At 46.9% G+C, this 23,401-nt stretch overlaps 3 protein-coding genes across 4 annotated transcripts; 2 read left to right on the plus strand and 1 right to left on the minus strand.

Moving 5' to 3' along the window:
* Positions 1–527: 527 nt before the first annotated feature.
* VPS52 (VPS52 subunit of GARP complex) lies at positions 528–15,702 on the minus strand. Its single transcript, XM_043591133.1, has 20 exons — positions 15,317–15,702; positions 14,364–14,448; positions 14,165–14,217; positions 13,904–13,979; positions 13,638–13,705; positions 13,162–13,337; positions 12,636–12,786; positions 12,247–12,347; positions 12,003–12,135; positions 11,806–11,863; positions 11,314–11,447; positions 10,683–10,838; positions 10,092–10,210; positions 9,563–9,686; positions 9,204–9,299; positions 8,983–9,090; positions 8,693–8,758; positions 1,928–2,039; positions 1,605–1,723; positions 528–1,405 (listed from the first exon to the last, which is right to left on the minus strand). The coding sequence occupies exons 1-20, from the start codon at positions 15,404–15,406 to the stop codon at positions 1,259–1,261; spliced, it is 2,172 nt and encodes a 723-aa protein (XP_043447068.1). The 5' UTR covers positions 15,407–15,702; the 3' UTR covers positions 528–1,258.
* Positions 15,384–20,880, plus strand: RPS18 (ribosomal protein S18). 2 transcript variants are annotated; one of them, XM_043591141.1, is made up of 6 exons: positions 15,384–15,389; positions 16,317–16,415; positions 20,175–20,261; positions 20,345–20,446; positions 20,545–20,636; positions 20,763–20,880. In XM_043591141.1, exons 1-6 carry the CDS (start codon positions 15,387–15,389, stop codon positions 20,836–20,838), a joined length of 459 nt encoding a protein of 152 aa, XP_043447076.1. In that variant the 5' UTR covers positions 15,384–15,386; the 3' UTR covers positions 20,839–20,880. The 2 variants fall into 2 exon arrangements, with proteins under 2 accessions (XP_043447076.1, XP_043447075.1); XM_043591140.1 differs by lacking the exon at positions 15,384–15,389 and adding an exon at positions 15,737–15,846.
* Positions 20,881–21,342: 462 nt separating this feature from the next.
* Positions 21,343–23,263, plus strand: B3GALT4 (beta-1,3-galactosyltransferase 4). The gene is made up of 2 exons (XM_043591139.1): positions 21,343–21,620; positions 21,814–23,263. Exon 2 carries the CDS (start codon positions 21,837–21,839, stop codon positions 22,986–22,988), a length of 1,152 nt encoding a protein of 383 aa, XP_043447074.1. The 5' UTR covers positions 21,343–21,620; positions 21,814–21,836; the 3' UTR covers positions 22,989–23,263.
* The last annotated feature ends 138 nt before the right edge of the window (positions 23,264–23,401 follow it).

Genomic DNA, 23,401 nt, shown 5'->3' on the forward strand with positions numbered 1-23,401 from the left:
GCACAGCCATGTTCCCAGCACCTGATGCATTGGCCATCTTAAACAGGGGCCACCTTCCTCCACCAGGCTGGTTACTCATGAAATAGTTCCTGCCTAAAACCAATGCCACCACTTCTTTGGCCTGAAGCAGTTAAGAGTTTATTATCTGGGGGGGGGGGGGGGGGGGGGCGCCTGGGTGGTTTAGTTGGTTAGGCATCCAACTTTGGCTCAGGTCATGATCTCACAGTTGGTGAGTTCAAGTCCCGTCGGGCTCTGTTGACAGCTGGGAGCCTGGAGCCTGCTTCAGATTCTGTCTCCCTCTCTCTCTCTGCCCTTCCCCCACCTGCACTCTGTCTCCATATCAAAAGTAAATAAACGTTAAAAAATTAAAAAAAAAAAAAGTTTACTACCAGTACCCCTTCCTTATGGATACCCATCAGAAGGGAGGTAAGCCCAGGAGGTAGCCTGAGAGGAAAGGTGACCCTGGAACAGAGATGGGGCCACTTGAAGGCCCAAGGAGGAAAGAGGAAGGAAATGGGAAAGGTGTGTTACGTCATATTAAATATTTATTGTTTTCTGCAAGCTGACCTTGGAGTAACTCTCAAGCCAGGAGGGGACTGGTTAGTGTTCAAGTTGCTGAGATCTTAGGTCAAAAAGCCATAGAAAAGGGGCACCTGGGTGGCTCAGTCATGTTCTCTTGGTTCATGAGTTCAAGCCCTGCATCGGGTTGCTGCTGTCAGTGCACAGCCCGCTTGGATCCTCTGTCCCCCCACCTCTGCCCCTCCCACACTTACACTCTCTCAAAAATAAATATTAAAAGAAAAAAAAGGCTACAAAAAACAAAACACTGGGGGTGGGGCCAGGGGAGAGGAATCAATGACTTGGAGGCAGTTTCACCTTGCCACCAATTCCAAGAGCTGGGGCTTTTGTGACTCAGGACATGGTGACAAGAGTTGAGTAAACCAGAGACCAAGGCAGTGAAGGTTTTACTGGGGAAAGAAAACTTAGGTGTATGTGTGTGGGGGAAGGATGGTGAATGAAATAGGGAAAATGATAAAGGTGTTTTGGAAGGCCAGGGGGAAGTGGTCCTGGGAACCTGAAAACAAGGAAATTCAGCTTATCCTGATAAGGCAGGGTCTGGGGAATGAAGGCAGGGTGAGGCATGTCAAGGACCTGGGAGGCAGAGGGAGAACTGGAAAGGAAACCCCAGGTGAAGAAGAGTCTGGGATAGGGTACAGAAGTCCATGGAGAAGGCCGGTGGATCCCAGGGTCCGAGACATCAGAAGTTGGGCTTGTGCTTCTTGAGCTCCACCATTAGATGATGAATATTGATGAGCTCAGCCCTGGCAGGGAGAGCTCGGAGCTGGGGCTGAGAGAGCACACGGTGGAACCGATGATAGAGCTGGATCAGCTGGGTCAAAGCTCCCTGGTCAGAGAAAGTCATGGAAGGATCATGTGGGGTGGTGAAGATGATGTTAGGAATCAGGCTAGGGCTCATCCAGAATTCTGGGCATGCTGGTAGTTGACGATCAAGGGTCACTTGCATGATGCGAGCCCAGGGAAAAGAGAGGGAAAACAACTAGTGACAGAGTGGGGCAAAGTGAGGGCTGGGAGTTGTAAGTCACCTGGATGATACTGGTCCCATTTCTGAAGTTGGTGAAACTCCGCATTACATCCTGACTCAGAGACTCCACTGATGATTTCCAGGAACTACCAAAGCCACGGATCAGCTGAGTAACCCGGGCTGATGGCAGGAGGAAAGAGAGAGGGTGTCAGAGAAGGACTTGGCTAGGGTGATCTTTGTCCCAAAGTCCTCCCCCAGGCACAGCCTTCCTCAGCATCCAACCCCATTTTCCTACTCTACCCTCCTCATGGGATCTGCACCCTCTCATTTTTCTTTTCCACTCACCTTACCACTGAACCCACCACTACCACATCATCCTCATACCTTCTTCCCCTCGAAGCCGCTCAGCCTGTCCACGCTCAATCAAAGCCTCCGCTTCCTTCACAAATGCCACCAGACCTCCAAAAGGGGGAGACAGCAACTCTTCAATGAATTCCTGTAGAAATACACATATACACAGGGTCAAGTGGCCCTGGTGTCAGCACCTTTCCTTGCGGATCATGACTGACCGGGTCCTCAGAACACTCCCAGAGCAAGTTATATACTTTAAGACACCACTGGTCTCAGGGGTAGGGGAAATCTCCAAGGATCCCCTTCTTCAAAAACAAAAACCAAAAAACTAAACTGGAGCTGGAAGCAGAGTAATAATAAATTGGGGTCAGGGCCGGAACCAGAGGGGTGGGCGGCTGGGAGAGGCAAGGCTACCAGAAGGCAAATGGCCATAGCAAGTCTGCTATCTGGAAATGGAGGGAGTCTGATGGCAGACTCAGGTGGAGAAGCAGAGCCTGGGTCTCTCATGAGAACCTCAAAGAGGTACTGATGTAGATCTAAGTGGATTGCGTCTTTCAGCTATTACAAAGGCAGAGACAAATCCTCTTGAAAGAAAATATCCTCAGGGTGCCTGGGTGGCTCAGTCAGTTGAGCTTCCGACACTTGATTTCGGCTCAGGTCATGACCTCAGGGACATGGGCATCAAGCCCTGCATCAGGCTCCATGCTGAGTGTGGAGCCTGCTTAAGATTCTCTCTCTCTCCCTCTGCCCCTCTCCCCAGCTCATGTGTTCCCTCTCCTCTCTCTCAATCTCAAAAAAATAATTAATTAAAAAATAAAATTACTGAAAAAAGAAAAATATCCTCAATCCCATTTTAGGCCCATATGACTCCCCCTGATCATAAGATCAGGCAATCAACTCAAAGATCACCAGACACATAAGAAAGGAAAAACTACCATAAGAATCAGTACAGATAGTAAGCAATGGACTTAGACCTGCAAAGATTGCCAACATCAGAACTATCAGATACACAGTGGTTGTGCATTCTGTATGAAACATTCAAAGAAGCTAAAAATATAGACACAAAGATGACCACTCAACAAGATTAGGAATGGGCTGGTGAGGTGGCCCCCGATTCTAAACTTTTTTTTTTTTTTTTTAACGTTTATTTATTTTTTTGAGACAGAGAGAGACAGAGCATGAACAGGGGAGGAGCAGAGAGAGAGGGAGACACAGAATCCGAAGCAGGCTCCAGGCTCTGAGCTGTCAGCACAGAGCCCGACGCGGAGCTCGAACTCATGGACCGTGAGATCATGACCTGAGCCGAAGTCGGACGCTTAACCGACCAAGCCACCCAGGCGCCCCCCGATTCTAAACTTTTAAGAATTTAGATAAAATAAGCTAAAACTATGTAAAGCAAAATTTGATAGAACTACAGTAAAAAAGTGACAAGTCTACAAATTTCAAAGCATCTCTTTCAACTACTGATAAGTACACGCAAAAAAAAAAAAATCATTAAAGATGTAGATAATTTGAACAATACAATTAAAAAGCTTGGATCTCCACACTGAGCAATTACAGAATACACATCCTTCTCAACCATGCGTGGAGCATTTATAAAAGTTGATCATGTACTAGGCCACAAGTGCATCTAAAAAAATTTCCAAAACTCAGTACCAAAAAACCCCACATTCTCTACCTACAATGTAATTAAGTTAGACATTAATTTAAAAAAAAAAACAAAAAACCTTTGATAAATAAGAAAACCAGTTTTGGAAATTTTAAAATACTCCTCCAAAAATCTCATGGATCTAAAGAAGAAATAATTGAAATATTAAAATTCTTAGAACTGACTTATTTCAAAAATGCTACATATTCAAACTTACACAATTCAATAAAAGCGATACTTTGAGGGAATTTCATTGTTTTAAATCTTCGGAAATGCTTTTGTTGGCAAGTTCTATGAAACTTTCAAGGAAGAGATCATTTCAACCTTAAACTCTTTCAGAATAGAAAGAAAGAAGGCATATTTCCTTTCTACCTCCTCCTCCGAATCCAGTATGACTCTGGTACCAAAACCATACAAAGACAGTACAAGGAAAGAAAATCAATGGCCAGTATCACCTATGGACAAAGAAGCAAAAATTCTAAATGAATTAGATCAAATCCAGAATGGTTTAACATTCTTGTTTTTTTTTTTTTTAATTTTTTAACGTTTATTTATTTTTGAGAGACAGAACACAAACAGGGGAGGGGCAGAGAGAGGGGGGAGACACAGAATCCGAAGCAGGCTCCAGGCTCCAAGCTGTCAGCACAGAGCCCGATGTGGGGCTCAAACTCACAAACTGTGAGATCATGACCTGAGCTGAAGTTGGACGCTTAACCAACTGAGCCACTCAGGTGCCCTTAACATTCTTTTCTTTTTTTTTTCTTAAGTTTTTTTTAATGTTTATTTATTTTTGAGAGAGAGAGAGAGAGAGAGCACGAGCATGAGTGGTGGAGGGGCAGAGAGAGAGGGAGACACAGATCCAAGGCAGGCTCCAGGTTCTGAGCTGTCAGCACAGAGTCCGACATGGGGTTTGAACTCACGAACTGTGAGATTTATGACCTGAGCCGAAGTTGGACACTTAACCAACCAAGCCACCCAGAAGCCTCTGGCAAGGTTTAACATTCTAAAGTCTACAAATGTCATAAACCATAAAACTGATAAAGAAGAAAAACCATGTAATTACCTCAACCACTGCAGAAGAAAAAGCATACGTTCTTGATTAAAAATTCAACACCCATTCATGCTTTCAATAAACAGTAACTTCTGGCCTACTGTAAATTAAACACCAAAGTGTTGGTGAGGATGTAGAGAAAAATGAACCCTCGTGCACTGTTGGTAGAAATGCAAACTGGTGCAGCCACTGTGGAAAACAGTATGGAGGGTCCTCAAAAAATTAAAAATAGAATTACCATATGATCCAGTAATTCCACTACTGGGTATTTACCCAAAGAAAACAAAAACACTAATTTGAAAAGATAATATGCACCCCTATATTTATCGCAGCCTTATTTACAACAGCCAAGATATGGAAATAACCAAAGTGTCCATCAACAGATGAAAGGACAAGGAATATACAATGGAATATCAGCCATAAAAACGAATGAAATCCTGCCATTTGCAATAACATGGAAGGACCCTGAATGTATAATGCTAGCTGAAATAAGTCAGTCAGAAAAAGGCAAATACCATATGTGATTTCACACATATGTGGAACTTAAGAAACAAAACAAAGTCAAAAAAAGAGACAAACCAAAAAGTAGACTCTTAGACACAGAGAACAAACGTGGTTGCCAGAGGGATGGAGAGTAGGGGGAAGAGTGAAATAGATTAAGGAAGTTCAAAGTACACTTATCTTGATGAGCACTGAGACATGTATTGAATCATTATATTGTACACCTGAAACTAATATAACACTGTATGTTAATTATGTTTGAATTTTTAAAAATGAAGTAATTATTGATAGGTAATGAAAAACTAGTAATGATAATAACTCTTGGCATGCTAGGGATTGAAAGGAATTTTCTCAACCTGAGAAAGGGTAACTATAAAAAGCCTACAGCAATGTTACTCTTAATGGGGAAATGATGAAAACATTCCTTTGAAAACTAAGAAAAGATAAGGGTTCTCACTGTCATCACTTCTACTCAACTATTCAGCTTTGTGTGGAGGTACTAGCCAGTACAGGAGGAGAATAAAGACATAAGAAATTAAAGACTTAAGGATTAGAAAGGAATAACTAAAACTGTCATATCTACATAGAAACACGCACACACTACCTCCAGAAATGTTTAGAAATAAAAAGTTAAGGAGGTGGCTTTGTATATGGTTGATACACAAAAATCAATAGCATTTCTTTTTTGTTTAATTTTTAAGTTTATTTATTTATTTGTCTATTTATTTAGAGAGAGAGCATGCGCACGTGAGCAGGGGAGGGACAGAGTGAGAGAGAGCATCCCAAACAGGCTCCACACTGTCAGCACAGAGCTCCATGTGAGGCTCCAGCCCACAAACCAGGAGATCACGTGAGCCGAAATCAAGAGTCAGACACTTGGGGCACCTGGGTGGCTCAGTCGGTTAAGCGTCTGACTTCGGCTCAAGTCATGATCTGGAGGTTCGTGAGATCCAGCCCTGCGTCGGGCTCTGTGCTGACAGCTGAAAGCCTGGAGCCTGCTTTGGATTCTGTGTGTGTCTCTCTCTCTGCCCCTCCCCTGCTCGTGCTCTGTCTCTCTCTCAAAAATAAACATTAAAAAAACGAGTGTGACACTTACCCAACTGAGCCACCCAGGCACCCTCAAGAGCATTTCTACACGGCAATTCAAACAACAAGAAAATTTCTTTTAAAAATGATAATATTTAAGTAACAAGTTTATTTAAAAGGCAAATTCTAAAAGAATAGATCAGGAAGTCTGAACAATTTGAAAGGAAAAAAGTTAGCAATTATTCCTAGTACTCCTAGTAATTATTCCTGAATGTGGGTTTATTCCTAATAGGAATAACTACAGTAACAACTCCCAGTACACTAGGGATTGAAAGGAATTTTCTTAACCTGATAAAGGGCATTTACAAAAACACAGCAGCATTATTCCTAATGGGAAAGTGATGAAAGCATTCCTTTTAAAATCAGGAACAGGACAGGGGTTCTCACTATTGCACACTATTCAATTGTTCAACATTGTCAGAGAGGTCCTAGCCAGAAAAGTAAAAGATCAAAGATGTAAGAAATTAAACACAGAGAATTAGAGAGGATTTATTTACTCCTAGTAGGATGAAATCTATATATTACACCTACCTAGGAATAACTGACAAAAGATCTGCAATGTCTTTGTGTTGAAAATTATAAAAGGTTATGAAAGGACATTAAAGACGGGGCGCCTGGGTGGCTCAGTTGGTTGAGTGTCCAACTCTTGATTTTGGTGCAGGTCATGGTCTCACAGTTTGTGAGATCAAGCCCTGCAATGGGCTCTGCACTAGCAGCTTGGAGCCAGCTTGGAATTCTCTCTCTCCTTTCTCTCTGCCCCTCCCTTGCTTTCTGTCTCTCTCTGTCTCTCAAAATAAATAAACACTAAAAACAAAAAGTTAAAAAAAAAAAGACATTAAAGAATATCCTTAAAAATGGGGAGCCCATGTTCATGGATGAGACGTTTCAATACCATAACTATCAATTCTTCCAAACTGATTCAAATTGATCAGTGCAATTCCAATCAAAATCCTTAACGGACTTTTTTAAATGTCAAAATTTACAAGCTGACTGTAAAATTTATATGAAAAATCAAGAGGTCAACACTACTCAACATACTCCTAAAAAAGGTAGAATTTGTGTAATAATATAGCATAATATTTGCATAATCATAGAGCATGTTTGCATCGTTATAAAGCACAATAATTAAAACTGCATTGCAGGTTAGACAAATTGATCAATGGAATAGAATAGACAGGCAAGGGGTGCCTGGATGGCACAAGTCAGCTAAGCGGCAGACTCCTGATTTGGGCTCAGGTCATGATCTCGTGATTTGTGAGATCAAGCCCCGTGCTGGGCTCTGTGCTGACAGTGCAGAGCCTGCTTGGGATTCTCTCTCTGCCCCTTCTCTGCTTTCTCTCTCTCAAAATAAAAAAAAAAAAAAACCATAAAAAAAAAAAGAACAGAGACAAAGACACATTTTGCTATCTGACAGAAGCACACTGTGTATGGAGAAAGAAAGGGATTTTCTATAGTTCTGGTTCCATCATTTTCTATACATAAAATATTAAATTAGATTCCTACCTCACATCATACACAAAATCAATTCCAGGTAAATTTAGGGCTTAAACGTAAAAACCAAAATTCTACATTAACAGGAAAATGTAGTATAATATTTTTCTGACCCTGGGATAATGTAAGACTTTTTTTTTTTTTTAAGTAGACTTCACACCCAGCACAGAGCCCAATGTGGGGTTTGACTCATGACCCCAAGATCAAGACCTGAGCTGAGATCAAGAGTTGGACGCTTAAACGACTGAGCCACCCAGGCGCCCCAACATTTCTAACAAGACAGAAAAATAAAGATCAGTAAAGTCAATCATATTAAAATTAAGATTAATTTTAAGACAATTAAGATAATTAAGATGGACAATTAAGATGTCCATCTTAAGACAACATAAAAAAAATAAAAAGATAAAACACCGAAAAATATCTACAAACTATATGATCAAAACATTGGTTTCATAAATAAAATTAATACAAAAAAACTTTTATAAATCGAAAAGAAATACACAGGGGCTCCTGGGTGGCTCAGTGTCAGGTTGTGAGTTTGAGCCCCACACTGGGTGTAGAGCCAACTTCAAAAAAGAAAATAAAAAACAAAAACTTTAAAAAAACAAAACTAAATAATTATTGCCTTACCATACATACATACATACATACATATATACACATGTGTGTGTGTGTGTGTATATACGTATATATATACATTTTTTTTCTTTCTGTTATGTATTTTTAAAAGCAAGAACATGGTAAACACAACATATAGGTCAAGGGGAGACCCTGAGAAGTGAGGAAATGGAGTGAGGAAGAATTCAGTGTTTGATGCTGGTTATTGCCAAGGCATGTAGTGGCTTCAGGAGCACGTATATCATAAAAAAAAATACAAAAGAAAATAAAGCTGACCAATAGTTGCAAGTCTGTGTACCTAATATCCTTTAATTGCCACACCCACACACAGACACACACAGACACACACACAGAACTGAAAACAGCACACAAGACCATCCTTTCTTCTTCCCCACACCCCTACCTGCGTCCGAGCATTGAGCAGCTGCTGGAAACTCTCAACCTCTTTGCTGTCATCTGCAGCCCGCTCCTAAGGGACGACAAAGGGAAATCTCAAGTGTGGGGAGAAGCAGCCCTTCACTTCAGGATATCCCCTTCCTTCCGCATTTACTGTACTTGGCCAGGCACTGTGCCAGACGCCAAGAATAAAACATGGAACAAAACCAACATCATGTCTGTCCTCAGGGAGCTAACAGAGCAGTAGGGGAAGCCAAACTCTCCAGGTGGGGAGGAAGGGAGAAGCAGTGTCTGTACCATCAGCACACCCAGCATCATGTCGTAGTTGTTGATCAGGAACACCAGCTGCTCCTTCCTTGAGGAGAACTCAGCTGCCACCCGCAGGACAAAATTCTCCACTTCCACCTGGGAAAGTCAGAAGGAGGTGACACAAGTGGAGGCAAGGGCGCACGGCCCTCCTCACACTCAGGTGGCTGCGGCAGCTGGGCTGCTGGGAAGGCTGTCCTGTCCGCCCTCACCTGTAGCTGTCCCAGCAGCTGCATCGTCCGCTCGTTGGGAATTGTCTGATTGATGCTGACAAGAGCAGAGGAGAATTCTGCATATCGGCGTGTGATCTTGGGGAGACAAAGTAGGAAGAAAATTCACACCAACCCCCTGCCCGAGTCCCTGGGAGCTGGCCAATTAACTCCTACCTCCCATCCCTCTAACCAACAGTGCCCAGCTCACCGAGTTCACGCGCACTCCTACATTGCCCCCTCACACAGTGTGCCCAAATATCCAGCCAGGCCCACAACACAACTGGACACCTGGCCAACCCCACAGTGAAGCTAACAGCCCTGCCTTTCAGAACCCCTTTGTTACCCTTGTCCTGTCTTACATAGTGGGGCCGAGTATCCAGCCCCCCAAGGCGCTGAGGGTCAGTGCTTCGGACACTCTGGACGTTCATCTCCAGGATCAGCTCAAACCGTGGCCAGAGCAAGGCAAGCACCTGCTCCCAGTACCTGCAGGCTTAATCAGAATCAGAGATCAGCTGGCAAGAAACAGGGGGGTCGTGAGGAGCAGCGGGTCATGTATGGAATTGTTGAATGAGCATATTGTGCACCTGACACTAATAGAATGCTATATGTTAGCTAACTGGAATTAAAATAAAAACTTAAGAAGTCAGTAAGAAATGGGGGGGGGGGGGGGCAGGGGAAGAGTTTCTGTGGGGGGAACCCAATTAACAGCTGATGGCTGGTGGAAGCAGGACTGGTATGAAAGGTGAATCAGAAAGCAGTACTATCTCCAGGCAGATGAATGGGAGTAAGAATCAGGTATCAGGTCAGTAGCAGTCCAAAGGTCAGGGCAGGGTCATGTAAGACTATGGGTTCAAGGGCAGTGGGCATCAAGGACCAGAACTCAGTGACCTGTCCAGGGCAGGAACATCCCTCTTCGCTGCAATGTTGCGGAATCGGAGAACAATGTGGATACAGAGAAAAACAGCAATGGCATCGTAGCAGTCAGTGAGATAGGACTCCAGGTGTTTCTATGATTCAGGGACAAACAGAAGATTGGAAAAGAATGTTACTGTGTCATTCCCAGAGGCTATGGACAAATGCATGTGCTCCTATGGGGAGGTGGCACTGGAAGGAAGGGAGGGAGAGGTGTGATCTCTCAGGAAATGGTCCCTCCTTCCCTGTCCACTGGCCACTCACATGGTCCTGCTGCCTTGCCCATCAGGATCTATGATCACAAGCCCATCACAGCAGAATTCAGGGCTGAGCACTATTTCGGGGGCCCCTCTGTTTTCAGATGTTACTGCCTGAGTGTGGGTCAGTAGTAGGGGTAACCTCAGGACCCCAAGCTTTGAGGGTTTCATATACTCTGCGAGTATGAGGATTAGACATTTTAGAATAAGGAAATCCTGGTTTCAGTACCACCACAGCTAGGACTCCACTAAGGTGTTAAAGAGGACTGAGGACAAAGAGGTCTAAGGGCACAGGAGCTGGGGATCTCACCAGGGTCATGCTGAGTGTACGGCCCATGACAGCATTGAAGAGCTCGTGCGCAGCCGAGCCAGACACAACAAAGAATTCACAGATGAAAAGATATTCACGGCAGGAATTGTCTAGGAGGGCGTAGTGCTGGCTGCGGAAGAGGGCCTCGAAGGGATACTAGGATGGGAGGGGTAAAGAAGAGAAACAGAAGGGATGGATCCCAACACTGACTCCCCAGAGACAGAGCTGGAAAACCATTGAGCTTGGGTAATGAGAGCTCAGGAGGCCCTTCCCATCTGACCCAAGTGCAGACTGAGAAAGAGCAACCTGAGTGTGTACTGAAAGGAGGAGGGGGGACAAGGGGCACAAGAGAAGAACCTACCCCCACCTGCCGTTTTTATGCATGCATTCACCTCCACAACCTGCCTCATGACATGTCACGCCCCTCAGCCAGTCTCTCCCTCTATACGCCCCAAAGTCAACAGTCTTAACCCTCCTCACATCACAGAACGCTCGGGTGACCTGAGAAGGCCACTCCCAGTTCTAAGGAAATTGATACAGGGACCTACAGCATGGGTGGCTTTGCCCAGTCTGGCCTCCCCCACCCAAGGCTCAGCGTCCCCTCGTGACAGACTCTTGTTCCTTCTCCTACCCTCTGTTCTCCCCGCTGTGCAGTGTGGGGCACCAGGATGGGGGCCTCCAGTTCAGTGGGGGAGATGACAGAGCCACGAGTCCCCAGGGTGAAGATGGTGTTCCTGCTGCGGAGGGAAGGCTTCGAGAAGAATCGTGAAGGGTCAGGGAAAATAATAAGATCACAACTGTGACAGACTCAGAGACCCAGTGCCTTCAGGGACTGGAGGCAGCTAGACACAGCCTAGATGTACTTCCTTCCCAGTACCAGGACCTCACTCTACCTGATACTTGTGAATGGGCTTCAGAGAGCTTCTATCCTCCCTGATACCATATGCAAAACCATGTGTCAAAATGATGTGTGCCTTTTTCTGGGGAGGAAGGCCACAGCCTTCATCACATTCTCAAAGGTTTTGGTTACAAAGAAAAAGGCAAGAAGCAATGCCTTTGAGGCTGAGCTGGAAGTACCCTCCCTGTCAAGGGCTAGTATGTGGGTTCCTCAGGTCTAGGATATCTTTCTTTGCTGTGTCTTCCACGCCCATTAGATCATCCTTCTCAGCCACTTCCTCGTACTAGAAAAAAGAGAAAAGAGAACTGGTAACCATCTCTTCCTATAGTGATAAAAAATTTTTGTCTACTGTCCAGCCTTGCCCAGAGGTGGTCCCTCTTCCCAGCCCACGTTCCTAGGAATGCCTCTCTCCCTGGCCTCACCTGCACCTTCATGAGCCGCCCCAGGTAAGAGCGATAATAAGACAGGTAGATCTTGCTCAGTGTTTCCACATATTCATCCCTGATCTCCTTTGCTGTTGCTCGTTCATTGCCCAGTAGAAACTGATAGAAGAACCTGGAGGGGCCAGGGATGAGTCAGTATCCCTGCCTCCCCAAAAAAGCAGACACTGCAATGGGCTGCTCAATACTTCAGAGGCCATCCTGAGCCCTTCCTTCAGGTGGTGACCTGTATTTCAGCAGTGCCGTCTGGGGGATCTGATAGTTGGTCATTGGTTTTCTGAAGGAATAAATCTTCTGCAGGATGAATTCTCGGATCTTCGTCACTGCCTAGACACGGGGGACCAAACACAGGGCATGAAGCTGCAACCTTATTACTGTTCAGGAAGTGGTGGGGGAAGTACCAAATGTTAAATATTGGAGGATGAAGGGTAGAGAATACCTCTTCAGTATTTCTTTAAATTTTCAGGGGAAGCCAGAGACGTGAGGATGAGGTCTGCCAGGTAAAGGTAGGGTGAAGTTTTGGGGAAAAGCTACAATGAGCGCTGCCAGGGAAATCTAAGTTGAAGGTGTCAGGAAGAGTATTATCATCTCTGGGCTATCATCCCCATCTCTCACCTTGACCCGGAGCCGGTCGAGTATGCCTCTGACATCTGCACAGGCCGCTGTGCCTCTAGCCTCCTGCTCTCGGACTGCAGCTGCCTTGGCATCCAGTTCCTGTAGCTGTTCCAGGAACCTGGGCTCTGTCACTGGGGCCTCCAGAATTGCCCTGGGTAGCAGGGATGGGTGGAAGGGGTTAGGAGGGAGACCCAGACATCCCTAGACCCCAAACCGTATCCCTTATATCCACCGTCTCCTCTCCCTTCTCACACTGTATCACGTAGTCAGGATACATGCACAAAGTTCCTGGAACCTCTCCCCCTGCTCCCATGCCCATAAGCCTTGAAACTGCTCACTACATGCCTGACCCTGGATGATTCCTAATCTTGGATGCATCAAGATTGAAAGGGCTGTCAACCCACCCAACAGTTTCTGGAAGGCACCTGATGACATGAAGCCAGGAGACCCACGTGATAAGTAAGGTAGGTCACCCCAGCCCAACTACCTGCTACAGACATTGTGACTCTTCAAACTGGCAACTCACGTGATCAGAGCAGAGGGCACTATCAGACCATCGACAAGTTCCCCAAGTTTCCCCCGAACTGCCTGGCGGTTTCGAAGCCGAATGTTCATGGCTCCTGACTGTTCCTGCAGTGTCCGGATCTCAGAGCTGATAGAGCTGAGGTCACTCTGAAAAGCTCCCAACATCTGCTCCATGCGCTGGGGGGAGGACAGAGATGTTGCTGGAGCACCACAGGGTAGGTAGGGGACAAATGGGCCACCTAAGTTTATTGAAGTCTTCAGTATCAGCCCATGAGGGTAGCAGGTGATGAGGTAAAAAGCACCCCAAAGGTCACTGGCAAGCAACATTAGTTATGGCAGTAACAACAAGAAAGGCTGCTGAGGTCACCCTGAAAATGAATCTAACTATCCCCATCTGAGACTGATGACCTAAAGAATGGCACCAGACACCATGATCTGGTTCAGGGTTATTAGGGATCACAGGTCATGGTTACTAACCTCAAGAACAGCATCGCAGGCTGTAATCTGGTTGTGCAGAGATGCTATGTTCTCACTCTCTTGGATATCTGACCCACAAAAAGTCAAGGGGCCTCACCATAAAGTTGGAGATTCTCAGACCTGCAGGACATCTCCAGTTTCTCCCTGAGATGACAGAAACTTCAGAGAGAAGATGTCAGCCCCCACCCCCACCCCAGGCTGCCTGCACCATACTCCACAAAATCCCTATTTTAATAACATCACCCATTTTCTCTACTGGAGGATACAATCCCGAATGGACTTCTGCTCAATCTGCTGTAGCTCCAGCTCAACCTGCTTTGAATAGTGTCGGAGATCCACGCCCTGGGAGAACAGAAACATGGCAGCTTAGGAGAAAGTCACAGTGAAGGGACACTGGGACAGAATCAACACAGGACTAGAGAATAAGACACCAGGGTAACATTATAAGTCCAAGAGACTGTTTCCTTTTTTAATTATTTGAAGGGAGGGTAAGTGGAGGGGCAGATCAGTATAGCCGAAAGCCTCACCGTTTTAAGAGCTTCCTTTACTAATTCATCCTCCAGATTTGCCTGAATGTGAACTGGAAATAGAAGTTTATTGTAAGGGTCCAGCTCCACAGCTCCCTCCCCCAACTGAACATCTGTCCACCAATCCCAGCCTTATTATTTCCAGCCCCCTTGCCTCTCAGATCCTCATAAGCAGTCTGCATCCACCTCCATCACTTACCATCCACTTCATCCAGGATGAATTCATCAGAGGAGATGTCCAACTCTCCAAGTTGCAATGGCTCCTGAAGACCAGGACCACCCCCCTGGAGAGAGACAAGTTAATGGGAAAGGACACAGGAAGAACATAGGGAGAACAAATATAATGGGATAATCCGCAAACCTTCATGGCATGGTGGGAGAGGGGAGAGGAGGACGGGCCGGAGTTTACTAGGGAGCCATAGGTACTGAGTCAAAAAATTCCAGGAGTTTCACATTGTACCCAATCTACTACTTGGGGCTTATAGGTAGGGAATACGACAAAGAAACAGGCAACCCACGGAGAGTAGAGGTGTCCCAATGGGAAAAATCAGGAGTTGCAGAGGACAGAGCAAAACTTACAGTTGAATGCAGGCTTTTCCAGACTCCTGCTATCTCAAGTGTTCTATCAACAATCCCTCTGGGGAGCACCAGCCTTTCTAGAAACGTCAGCTAACACATAGCTTTTACCTGCGTGCCAGGTGCCACCCTTCATATACTCATTCATCTCACCATAATAACCAACAATCTATATGGTACGTCTTATTATTTCGTTCACCTTATATGTGTATAAAGCACGACCGAGAGACTGGTTAACTTGCCCCAAGACACACAGCGTGTAAGTGGCAAAACTGGAATTGGAACCCAATCTGACTATAGAAGCCATGTTCTTAACCTTTACACTACACTGCTTCTCCATCCTGCCCCCAAATCTGGAAATTAATTGAAATTGTGCCTCTGGGAAATTGACTCTTGGCCACTCTGTTTCCGGCTCAGACTCAAGTCGGGTCCCAAGGAGGGGGTATGGAAAGCCAAACAGGTAGCATCATCGGTAGCAGTCGGGCTCCCACCCTTGTGCCTAAACCCAGCCCAGGCCTTTCTGACTCGAGGACGACCGGACAAGACTCCGTAAGAGAAAGAGCCCCGCGTTCTCACCAGCGGGCCCTCCTCCTCCTCCATATCTGAGGCCCCAGCCCGCAACATCAGCTCTCGGGCAGCTGCCGCCATGGTCGCAGCAGCGGCCATTCCGCGCAGCCTCACTTCCGGCAGCTGTCAGTCGCCGAGTCCGTCCCTGGAGTGGAACTACAAATTCTAGAAGGTCTTGAGGAGCGCGAAATCCTTCCCAGATATTTGAATTAAGTTGTTTGACTCCAACCTTCCCTCTTCAGCCCTCACCACTTCACCCAACTGAAAACGGGAATTGGAAGTCTTAAGCACTATCCCATCCCGGAACCTTTGCCGCTCTCACACCAAAGAACTTTACGAATTGTAAAGGGAGGCAGCACCGGAAGTTATAGCCATCAATAGCGACTCCCAGAAGTCGACTAGGCTCTGGCACAATTTCCTGAAGCGCTCCTGCAAGATAGCTCCGCCTCTTCCGTCTGGTAGCTATATAAGGGTACGACGTCACTTCCGTTCTCTCTTCCACAGGAGGCCTACACGCCGCCGCTGGGGCCGCCGCCATGGTAAGCTTGGGGTTAGTGGCGGGATCTGGCGACATCGGAACTGGGACACAGAAAGTCTGCTATTAGGAGGCCGGAAACGGCCTATTCTCCGGGTTCGTAACTTTCTGTGTGAGTCTTTGGATGGCGCCCCCCGGGGAAGAATAACTAAAGACATCTGGGGAGTGGGCCAAAGGAAGAGTCCCTCCCAGAGCGCTCGAAAGCGGCGAAAAGGTTGGGCGTGAATGGGGACCTCCAGTGTCTGCCACTCAGAGTATACTTTTGGGAACGGGCAGAAGACCTCCCCCCTCCTAAAGGTTGCGTTTTCCTGGGCCTGAACACTTCATGTCCTGTTGTCTGCAGCACTGAGGAGAGTTTGTTGTGAGAAAACTGAAGGGGGGGAGGGGGTCGTTGCTCCCTGTGTGACAAGCTTAACGTTACTGTTTGATAGTAGTTCATTCGTGTTGTCTGGTTTCTCCCCCAATCTCTGTCAGTCTCTAGTAATCCCTGAGAAGTTCCAGCACATTTTGCGAGTACTCAACACCAATATCGATGGGCGGCGGAAGATAGCCTTTGCCATCACTGCAATTAAGGTAAAGTAGGGTAAGGAATGGAGACTAAAAATGATACGTAGGTTAAGACAGCTGTAAGTGAGGCAGGGTTGAAGAAACACGTCCCAACTAGCTGGGTAAAAACAAAAGAATGGTTAAAAGTGATTAATTCCACTAATCCCTCGCCACGTTCACCCCAAAAGGTAAGTAAAGAAAGCCAGAGAACAGTCTGAGATACTTGTAGGGGAAGGGGAGTGGGTTCCCTTGTCTACCAGAATTCACTAAAATTTTACTGGACCATCAGCCATGATCCTCTTGTGAGGTTTGTTCTAAATTTGGTTTCTGATTCCTACAGGAGTGCATCATAACAGCAGCCATCACTGTGGGAATACATACACCCTAGAAATTGTATAATTGCACGTGGGGGGGGGGGTACATAGAAATGCCAACAGATTCCCAGCATGAAGAAACCAATAGTTGGGAAGTAGGAGGGTGTCACTACATCATGAGCAGGTTGTTTAACTCTGATGCCTGAGGTGAATGAAACGCATTTCCTGTTTCTGTTGATGGGAACAAGTGTTTGGTTCATTGTGTGAATTAGGTCAGGGAGCACAGGCTTGGATGATTCCCTTCACCAACCTGATGAACTGGCCTTCCAGATGGAGACATTATTGTATTGTAGTTTTTGGCCCGTACGTATAATTGTGGAATGGCTGAGTGTGTTTTCTCCCCTTCTGTGGACATCATGGGGGCGAGGATAGTCCCTGTCTTGCTCACAATCCCCTGCTTCTGGTGCATAATTGGTGTATTTATGCAGTGTTAGGGAATGGATCCAGGATACTGTAGCCTGGTTTCAAAAAATGTAAAGGAGACAAATATAAAATAACTTGTTAATTTAGAATTGTATATCCTAGCTTTGATTCATCAGATCAAATTCCTTTGCTTTTTCATGTTATACTGCAGGAAGCACAGCTTTTGTTTTTTCTTAAACGGTGTATAAAAAGATTGCTTTCTTTGGTTATTATGTGAAACTAGTAAGATGGTATAAAATATAGTACCTTTTCCAAGCGTTGGTATGAGGCTAAAATGGGATAGTGAATACACACAGGCACAGCATAGAGATGTATATGGCAGGCTCAGTTCCAGGCAATAAAGTGAGTCAAATGAATCTTTTGGTTTCTTGTTGCATATGCAAGTTATATTTACACTGTAGTCAATATTAAGTGTGTAGGATTATGTCTAAAAAAATGTGTGTACCTTGATTTAAAAATACTTTATTGCTGGAAGAAATGCTAATCATGAGTTTTCAAGGAGTCATAATCACAGATCACTATAATGACTATAATATTTAACTAAAAAGTGAAATATTGTGAGAATTACCAAAATGTGACGCCAGCACAATGCTTTTAGGAAAATGGCACCGATAGATTCGTTTGACACAGAATTTGCCATAAGCCTTCATTGTGTAAAAGAACAAAAACCACAATATCTGCACGGTGCAATGAAATGAGATGTGCCTGTATAAAAGATGGTGGTGGCTAATGGAATGCTTGTGTTAATCCCTTTCTCTCTGCCTCTTTGAAATTAACTGGTTTTGTATTTACTTTCATTAAATGTGTGTTTGTAGTCCACTTAACAATTTAACCAAAGGACTTAAAGGTAATTTGTGAGTTTGGTAATAAGTCTCTTATTACACTTTGCTTATCACTGGGAAAGGTTATTCCTAGAGATAGACGATACAGAGGTTTTTGCTAATTGTGTGGAGAGCCAGCAAATGCACCTAGCTCTTTGGTGAGAGAACAAAAGCTTGGAGAGGGTCTTTTCTAAGGATCCAGAATGGGGGAGGGGGGGTAATAATTAGAAACTGGAAGAAAGTGGAGGCTGGGTATGAGGAGGGATTCCTCAAAAAAAAAACAACAAATGATAAGATTAATTGGATGGGGAAGGATGAAGAATGGAAACTGACTCAAGCAGAAGAGGATATTGAGAAATAATACAGACCTTATCAGATTATTGTATACCAACGAACCTTTCCTAATTGTTTTGTTTCCACTTGAAGACTTTCGCTGTGTCTGTTTAAGGTTGGCTGGTTTTCTGCCTTTCCTCTAAATCAGGGTGATACTGCCATCTGTGGGTTACTTGGAAACCTGGGAAGTAACCCACTGGCCATGTTTGAAGAATTCAGGTCCTGTCCCATGAGTAACACCGCATTAAATACTTTCTGAGAGTAATATTAATTTGGTGCCAACTCTTCTATTATATGGTCTAGGCCAATGGGCTACAAATAATGAGTGATGGTCCCCTGAGTATACTCTTCTGGATGGAGAAAACAGAGGTGGTCTCCTTGGCTGAGAAAGGGGGATCTAGGGTCCTAACTTAGGAAGTTGGCGAGTTTGTATCAGTCTGCAAACAGGGCTTTCAAAAATTTTAGCTTAACAGCAACTTTTTAACTTACGGAAAAACTTTAACATTGAAAAGTAGAGGGCAGAAAATTACTAGCCCCTATGAATATCGTCTAAAAATATGAACTCTTGTTTTATCTACACTCTTCACTATCATTTTAAAGTAAACCTCAGACATACTATTTTATCTGTAAATCTTTTATTTTTTTCACATTTATCTGTTTCGAGGGAGAGAGAATGCCAAACAGGCTCTGCACTGTCAGCGCAGAACCCTATGCGGGGCTTGAACCCACAGACTTATATAAGATTATGACCTGAGCCGGAAGTCAAGTTGGACGCTTAACTGAGCCACCCAGGCACCCCTATCTGTAAATGAGAGGCTTAGACTTTAATATCTTCTGATAATTTGATATTCCAGGTCATTTCTTACAGAGAGGAAATAAGTCTTCGTTTTCTGGGGCTACTGAAACAAGCTACTTCTTGGCTTAAACCAACAGAAAACTTATTCCTATAGTTCTGGAGGCCAAACATCCAAAATCAAGGTGTGAGCTCCCTCAGAAGGCTCTAGGAATCAATCTTCTGGTGGTTGCCAACAGTCCTTGCTATTTCTTGTCTTGTAGCTGTGTCGCTCTTCTTATTACATGGCCTTTGCTCTGCGTCTTCTCTTTTTGTGAGAATACTAGTCATTGGATTCAGGGCCTGCACTAATCTGGTCTAACCTCATTTTAACTAAGTATATTTGGAATGACCGTTTTTCCAGATAAGGTCACATTCTAGGTGGACATACAGTGGAGTGAGGGGAGGGGCACTATTCAACCTGGCACACCATCCTTCACCATTCAGGTGCAAGTTTGGGTGGCAAAGTACCCGTGTTGATGCCAGCACAATGCCACCAGTGTGTTAGTTTTCTTGAGTTTGGTTTGGGTGGTTAGCTCCCTGTGGCCTGCTCATCTCTGAGCACAGACCATCAAGTTTGTGATCTTAGAAAACTAATCATTGCGATGAGGTGACCTGCCCAAAGGACTATGGCCCTTAGAGACCCAGAGCACCACAATCCCACCCCTTGATCAACCCTATTACCCCAAAAGTCCTTACTCTTGCTGCTGCATCCACGTTGAGAGCCAAGTTTTGGTCCTCCACAATGCAGAGACTAGAAGGTACCATTCTTGGGTGCTGCTGCAGTGTCTTAAGAGCCATCACTTGATGAATGTATGTGTTGAGCAGTATGAAAAGATGTGCTTTCTTTTGGACCCGCTCCTGAATAAAACCTTTTCTGTTTAATGGTTAGGCTTTGTATCTAAAAAAGTATAGTGCAGTGGGCGGTTGCAGGCTGAATAGTGGGGCTTACAAACAATAAAAAAAATCAGACTCAACCCCAAATTACAAAACCTCTCCTCAGGGTGTAGGGCGAAGATATGCTCATGTGGTGTTGAGGAAAGCAGACATCGATCTCACCAAGAGGGCAGGAGAGCTCACTGAGGATGAGGTGAGGACAAGGAAGGGGGTGCTGTGGGCTGGCCTGCCTTGGAAGGGAGGCCATCTGTATCTGACCTTTGTCCTGCTTGACAGGTAGAACGTGTGATCACCATTATGCAGAATCCACGCCAGTATAAGATCCCAGACTGGTTTTTGAACAGACAAAAGGATGTGAAGGATGGAAAATACAGCCAGGTGTGTATTGAAATGGGAGAGATTAGAGAAAGGCAGGGTGTCCCATTAGAATTAGTCCTAGGAGGTCAGTGGGTAAAACGTTGCTCTTCCAAATCCAGGTCCTGGCCAATGGTCTGGATAACAAACTCCGTGAAGACCTGGAACGACTGAAGAAGATTCGGGCCCACAGAGGGCTGCGCCACTTCTGGGGGTGAGTGGGGTGGGAGTCTCCTCTCCCTGCCTGCCCCTAGACTCCCAGAGGTTTCTCATGCCCCCCAAGTGTTTCCTTTATGGTCCAAGTGTATGACCTGTGACCTTTCTCTCTTCTCACCTGCAGACTTCGTGTCCGAGGCCAGCACACCAAGACCACAGGCCGCAGGGGCCGCACCGTGGGTGTGTCCAAGAAGAAATAAATCTGTAGACCTTGTCTGTTAATAAATAGTTTATACACCTAAGTCTTCTTTGTATGTAGTTCTCTCCTTTATTCTGGGGACACTGATCCGGAAAGCTACCACAGTGGGCCCTTTGGGTGTTTCTCCTCTCAGTTGATGGCCTCACTCAGCTACCCAAACCAGGTGCCCTGGGTCTAGGGTAAAGCAATGGCGTTGCTACTCCCCGTCCTACCAGAGGTGGCGCACCCTCTTGGGTTCCCACCTAAGGTGTGAGGTAGAGAAAACACTCGGCCTAGAGGGGGAGCCTAAGCCAATTTCAAGACAACCAAGGCTCTCGGGTTAGCGCGTGGGGCGGTGTGGCAAGTGTGAGTACCATAGGTCTTGACCAAACCTAGGTTTCTTAAGGAAAAAAAGAAGTGGCCCGCGGAGACCCGGAGAGTTGTGAGCTTCCCCTACCGAGGCAACCCTATAAATCGCTGACCCGGAAGAGCTGGGCTCCGCAGCAGAGCGAGGGGGCGCTTGCGTACTTGGGGAGGGAGGCCGCGGCTGGTAGGCTGCCCCGCGCCCGCCTCTGCGTACGAGGCACACTGATCCGAATCCCATTCGCGGTCGCACAGAAGCCCCGCCACCGGTATTTCGCTTGCCTCTACGCTTCCGGGAAGGCGGTGTGCACGCGCCACTACACTCTCCGAGGGAGGAGGGCGGGACCCAGCCGCCACCGCGGGTGGAGGAGGGGCGACTGGCGCTGTGGCGAAACCCCGCCATGGAGCCGAGCTTTGGGACGGCGGGGCCCCGACGACAAGGTAACCTCCCCGCAGCTCCGGCTGTGCTACCCCACAACCCCCGCGGCCGCGCCGCCTCCTGGGCTTAGGCGCCCCACTCCACTCCCGGCGCCGGTACTGGCCGCGCGCTCCATCCCAGGCGTGGCCGGTTACGGACCCAGATCACGGAGATCTGGGGCTTCCGCACTCTAACCGCCCCCATCTTTCCCTCTAGGTCCCTTCTGATTACGCCACACCATGCCCCTCAGCCTCTTCCGGCGCCTTCTCCTTGCTGCCCTGATGCTGGTGATTATTTGGACCCTTTTCGGGCCCTCAGGCATCGGGGAGGAGCTGCTGAGCCTCTCACTGGCCTCCCTGCTCCCGGCGCCGGCGTCCCCAGGGCCGCCCCTGGCCCTGCCCCGCCTCCTGATCCCCAATGAGGAGGCATGTGGGGGTCCCGGCGCCCCACCCTTCCTGCTCATACTGGTGTGCACGGCCCCAGAGAACTTGAACCAAAGAGACGCCATTCGGGCTTCGTGGGGCGGGCTGCGCGAAGCCCGAGGGCTCAGGGTGCAGACACTCTTTCTGCTGGGAGAGCCAAGTTTGCGACATCCCACCAGGGAATCCCACGAGATCGACCTGGCACGAGAGGCAGCGACTCGGGGAGACATCTTGCAGGCGGCTTTCCGGGACTCTTACCGGAACCTTACTCTCAAGACTCTCATCGGGCTGAGTTGGGCATACAAACATTGCTCCATGGCCCGCTACATCCTCAAGACGGATGATGACGTGTTTGTCAACGTCCCTGAACTGGTATCGGAGCTGGTTCGGCGAGGGGGCCGTTGGGAACAATGGGAGAAAAGCATGGAGCCTCCAAGAGAGAATAAGTTTGAAGATGAAGAGTGGGAAGAAAGGTCCATCTTCAGGGGCCAGCCAATGCCTCTTTTGTACCTGGGCCGTGTGCACTGGCGGGTGCACCCCTCTCGGACACCAGGGAGCAAACACCAGGTATCAGAGGAGCAGTGGCCTCCCACCTGGGGCCCCTTTCCACCCTATGCCTCTGGCACAGGGTATGTGCTGTCAGCTTCTGCCGTGCAGCTCATCCTGAAAGTGGCCAGCCGGGCACCCCCTCTACCACTGGAAGATGTCTTTGTGGGGGTAAGTGCCCGACGAGGAGGCCTCACCCCAACCCATTGTGTCAAGCTGGCTGGAGCCACCCACTACCCCCTGGACCGGTGCTGCTATGGGAAATTCCTGCTGACATCCCACAGGTTGGACCCCTGGAAGATGCAGGAGGCCTGGAAGCTAGTGGGAGGCTCTGAGGGAGAAAAGACTGCACCCTTCTGCTCCTGGCTCCAGGGAGTCTTGGGCATCCTGCGGTGTCGGGTAATAGCCTGGCTTCACAGCTGACAGTGTCTGGGGCCACAGCAGAGTGAGGAGCTCAGGGTCTAGCCAGCACCCCTCACAGCCGTCTCTCGCTCAGGCCCACGGCAGGGGCCCTAGCTGGCTACAGATGGCCACTTTCCGCTATCAGATGCTCAGTCTATCACTGAAGATAGAGAAATCGAGGGGCCTGGCCTGCCAGCCCCAAAGATGGTCACCAGGAAGAGCAAAACAATGCTGGGGTTGTTCTCTCCAGCCACAGGAGAGGGGCACAAGCTCCTCAATAAACTTGTCTCTCTACCTCTTCGAGTACAGCGTGGTCGTCACCAGGAGTCCAAGAACATATACCCGGGGAGCCTGGAGGCTGCCAGACCATGCTGGATGGGAAGGACCTCTCCAGGGACATGGGAAAGAGAGGAGGAAGGGCCCTAAAGAACAAG

Source organism: Prionailurus bengalensis, chromosome B2 (genome assembly GCF_016509475.1).
Source record: "Prionailurus bengalensis isolate Pbe53 chromosome B2, Fcat_Pben_1.1_paternal_pri, whole genome shotgun sequence".
In the NCBI taxonomy this organism is placed as follows: Eukaryota; Metazoa; Chordata; class Mammalia; order Carnivora; family Felidae; genus Prionailurus; species Prionailurus bengalensis.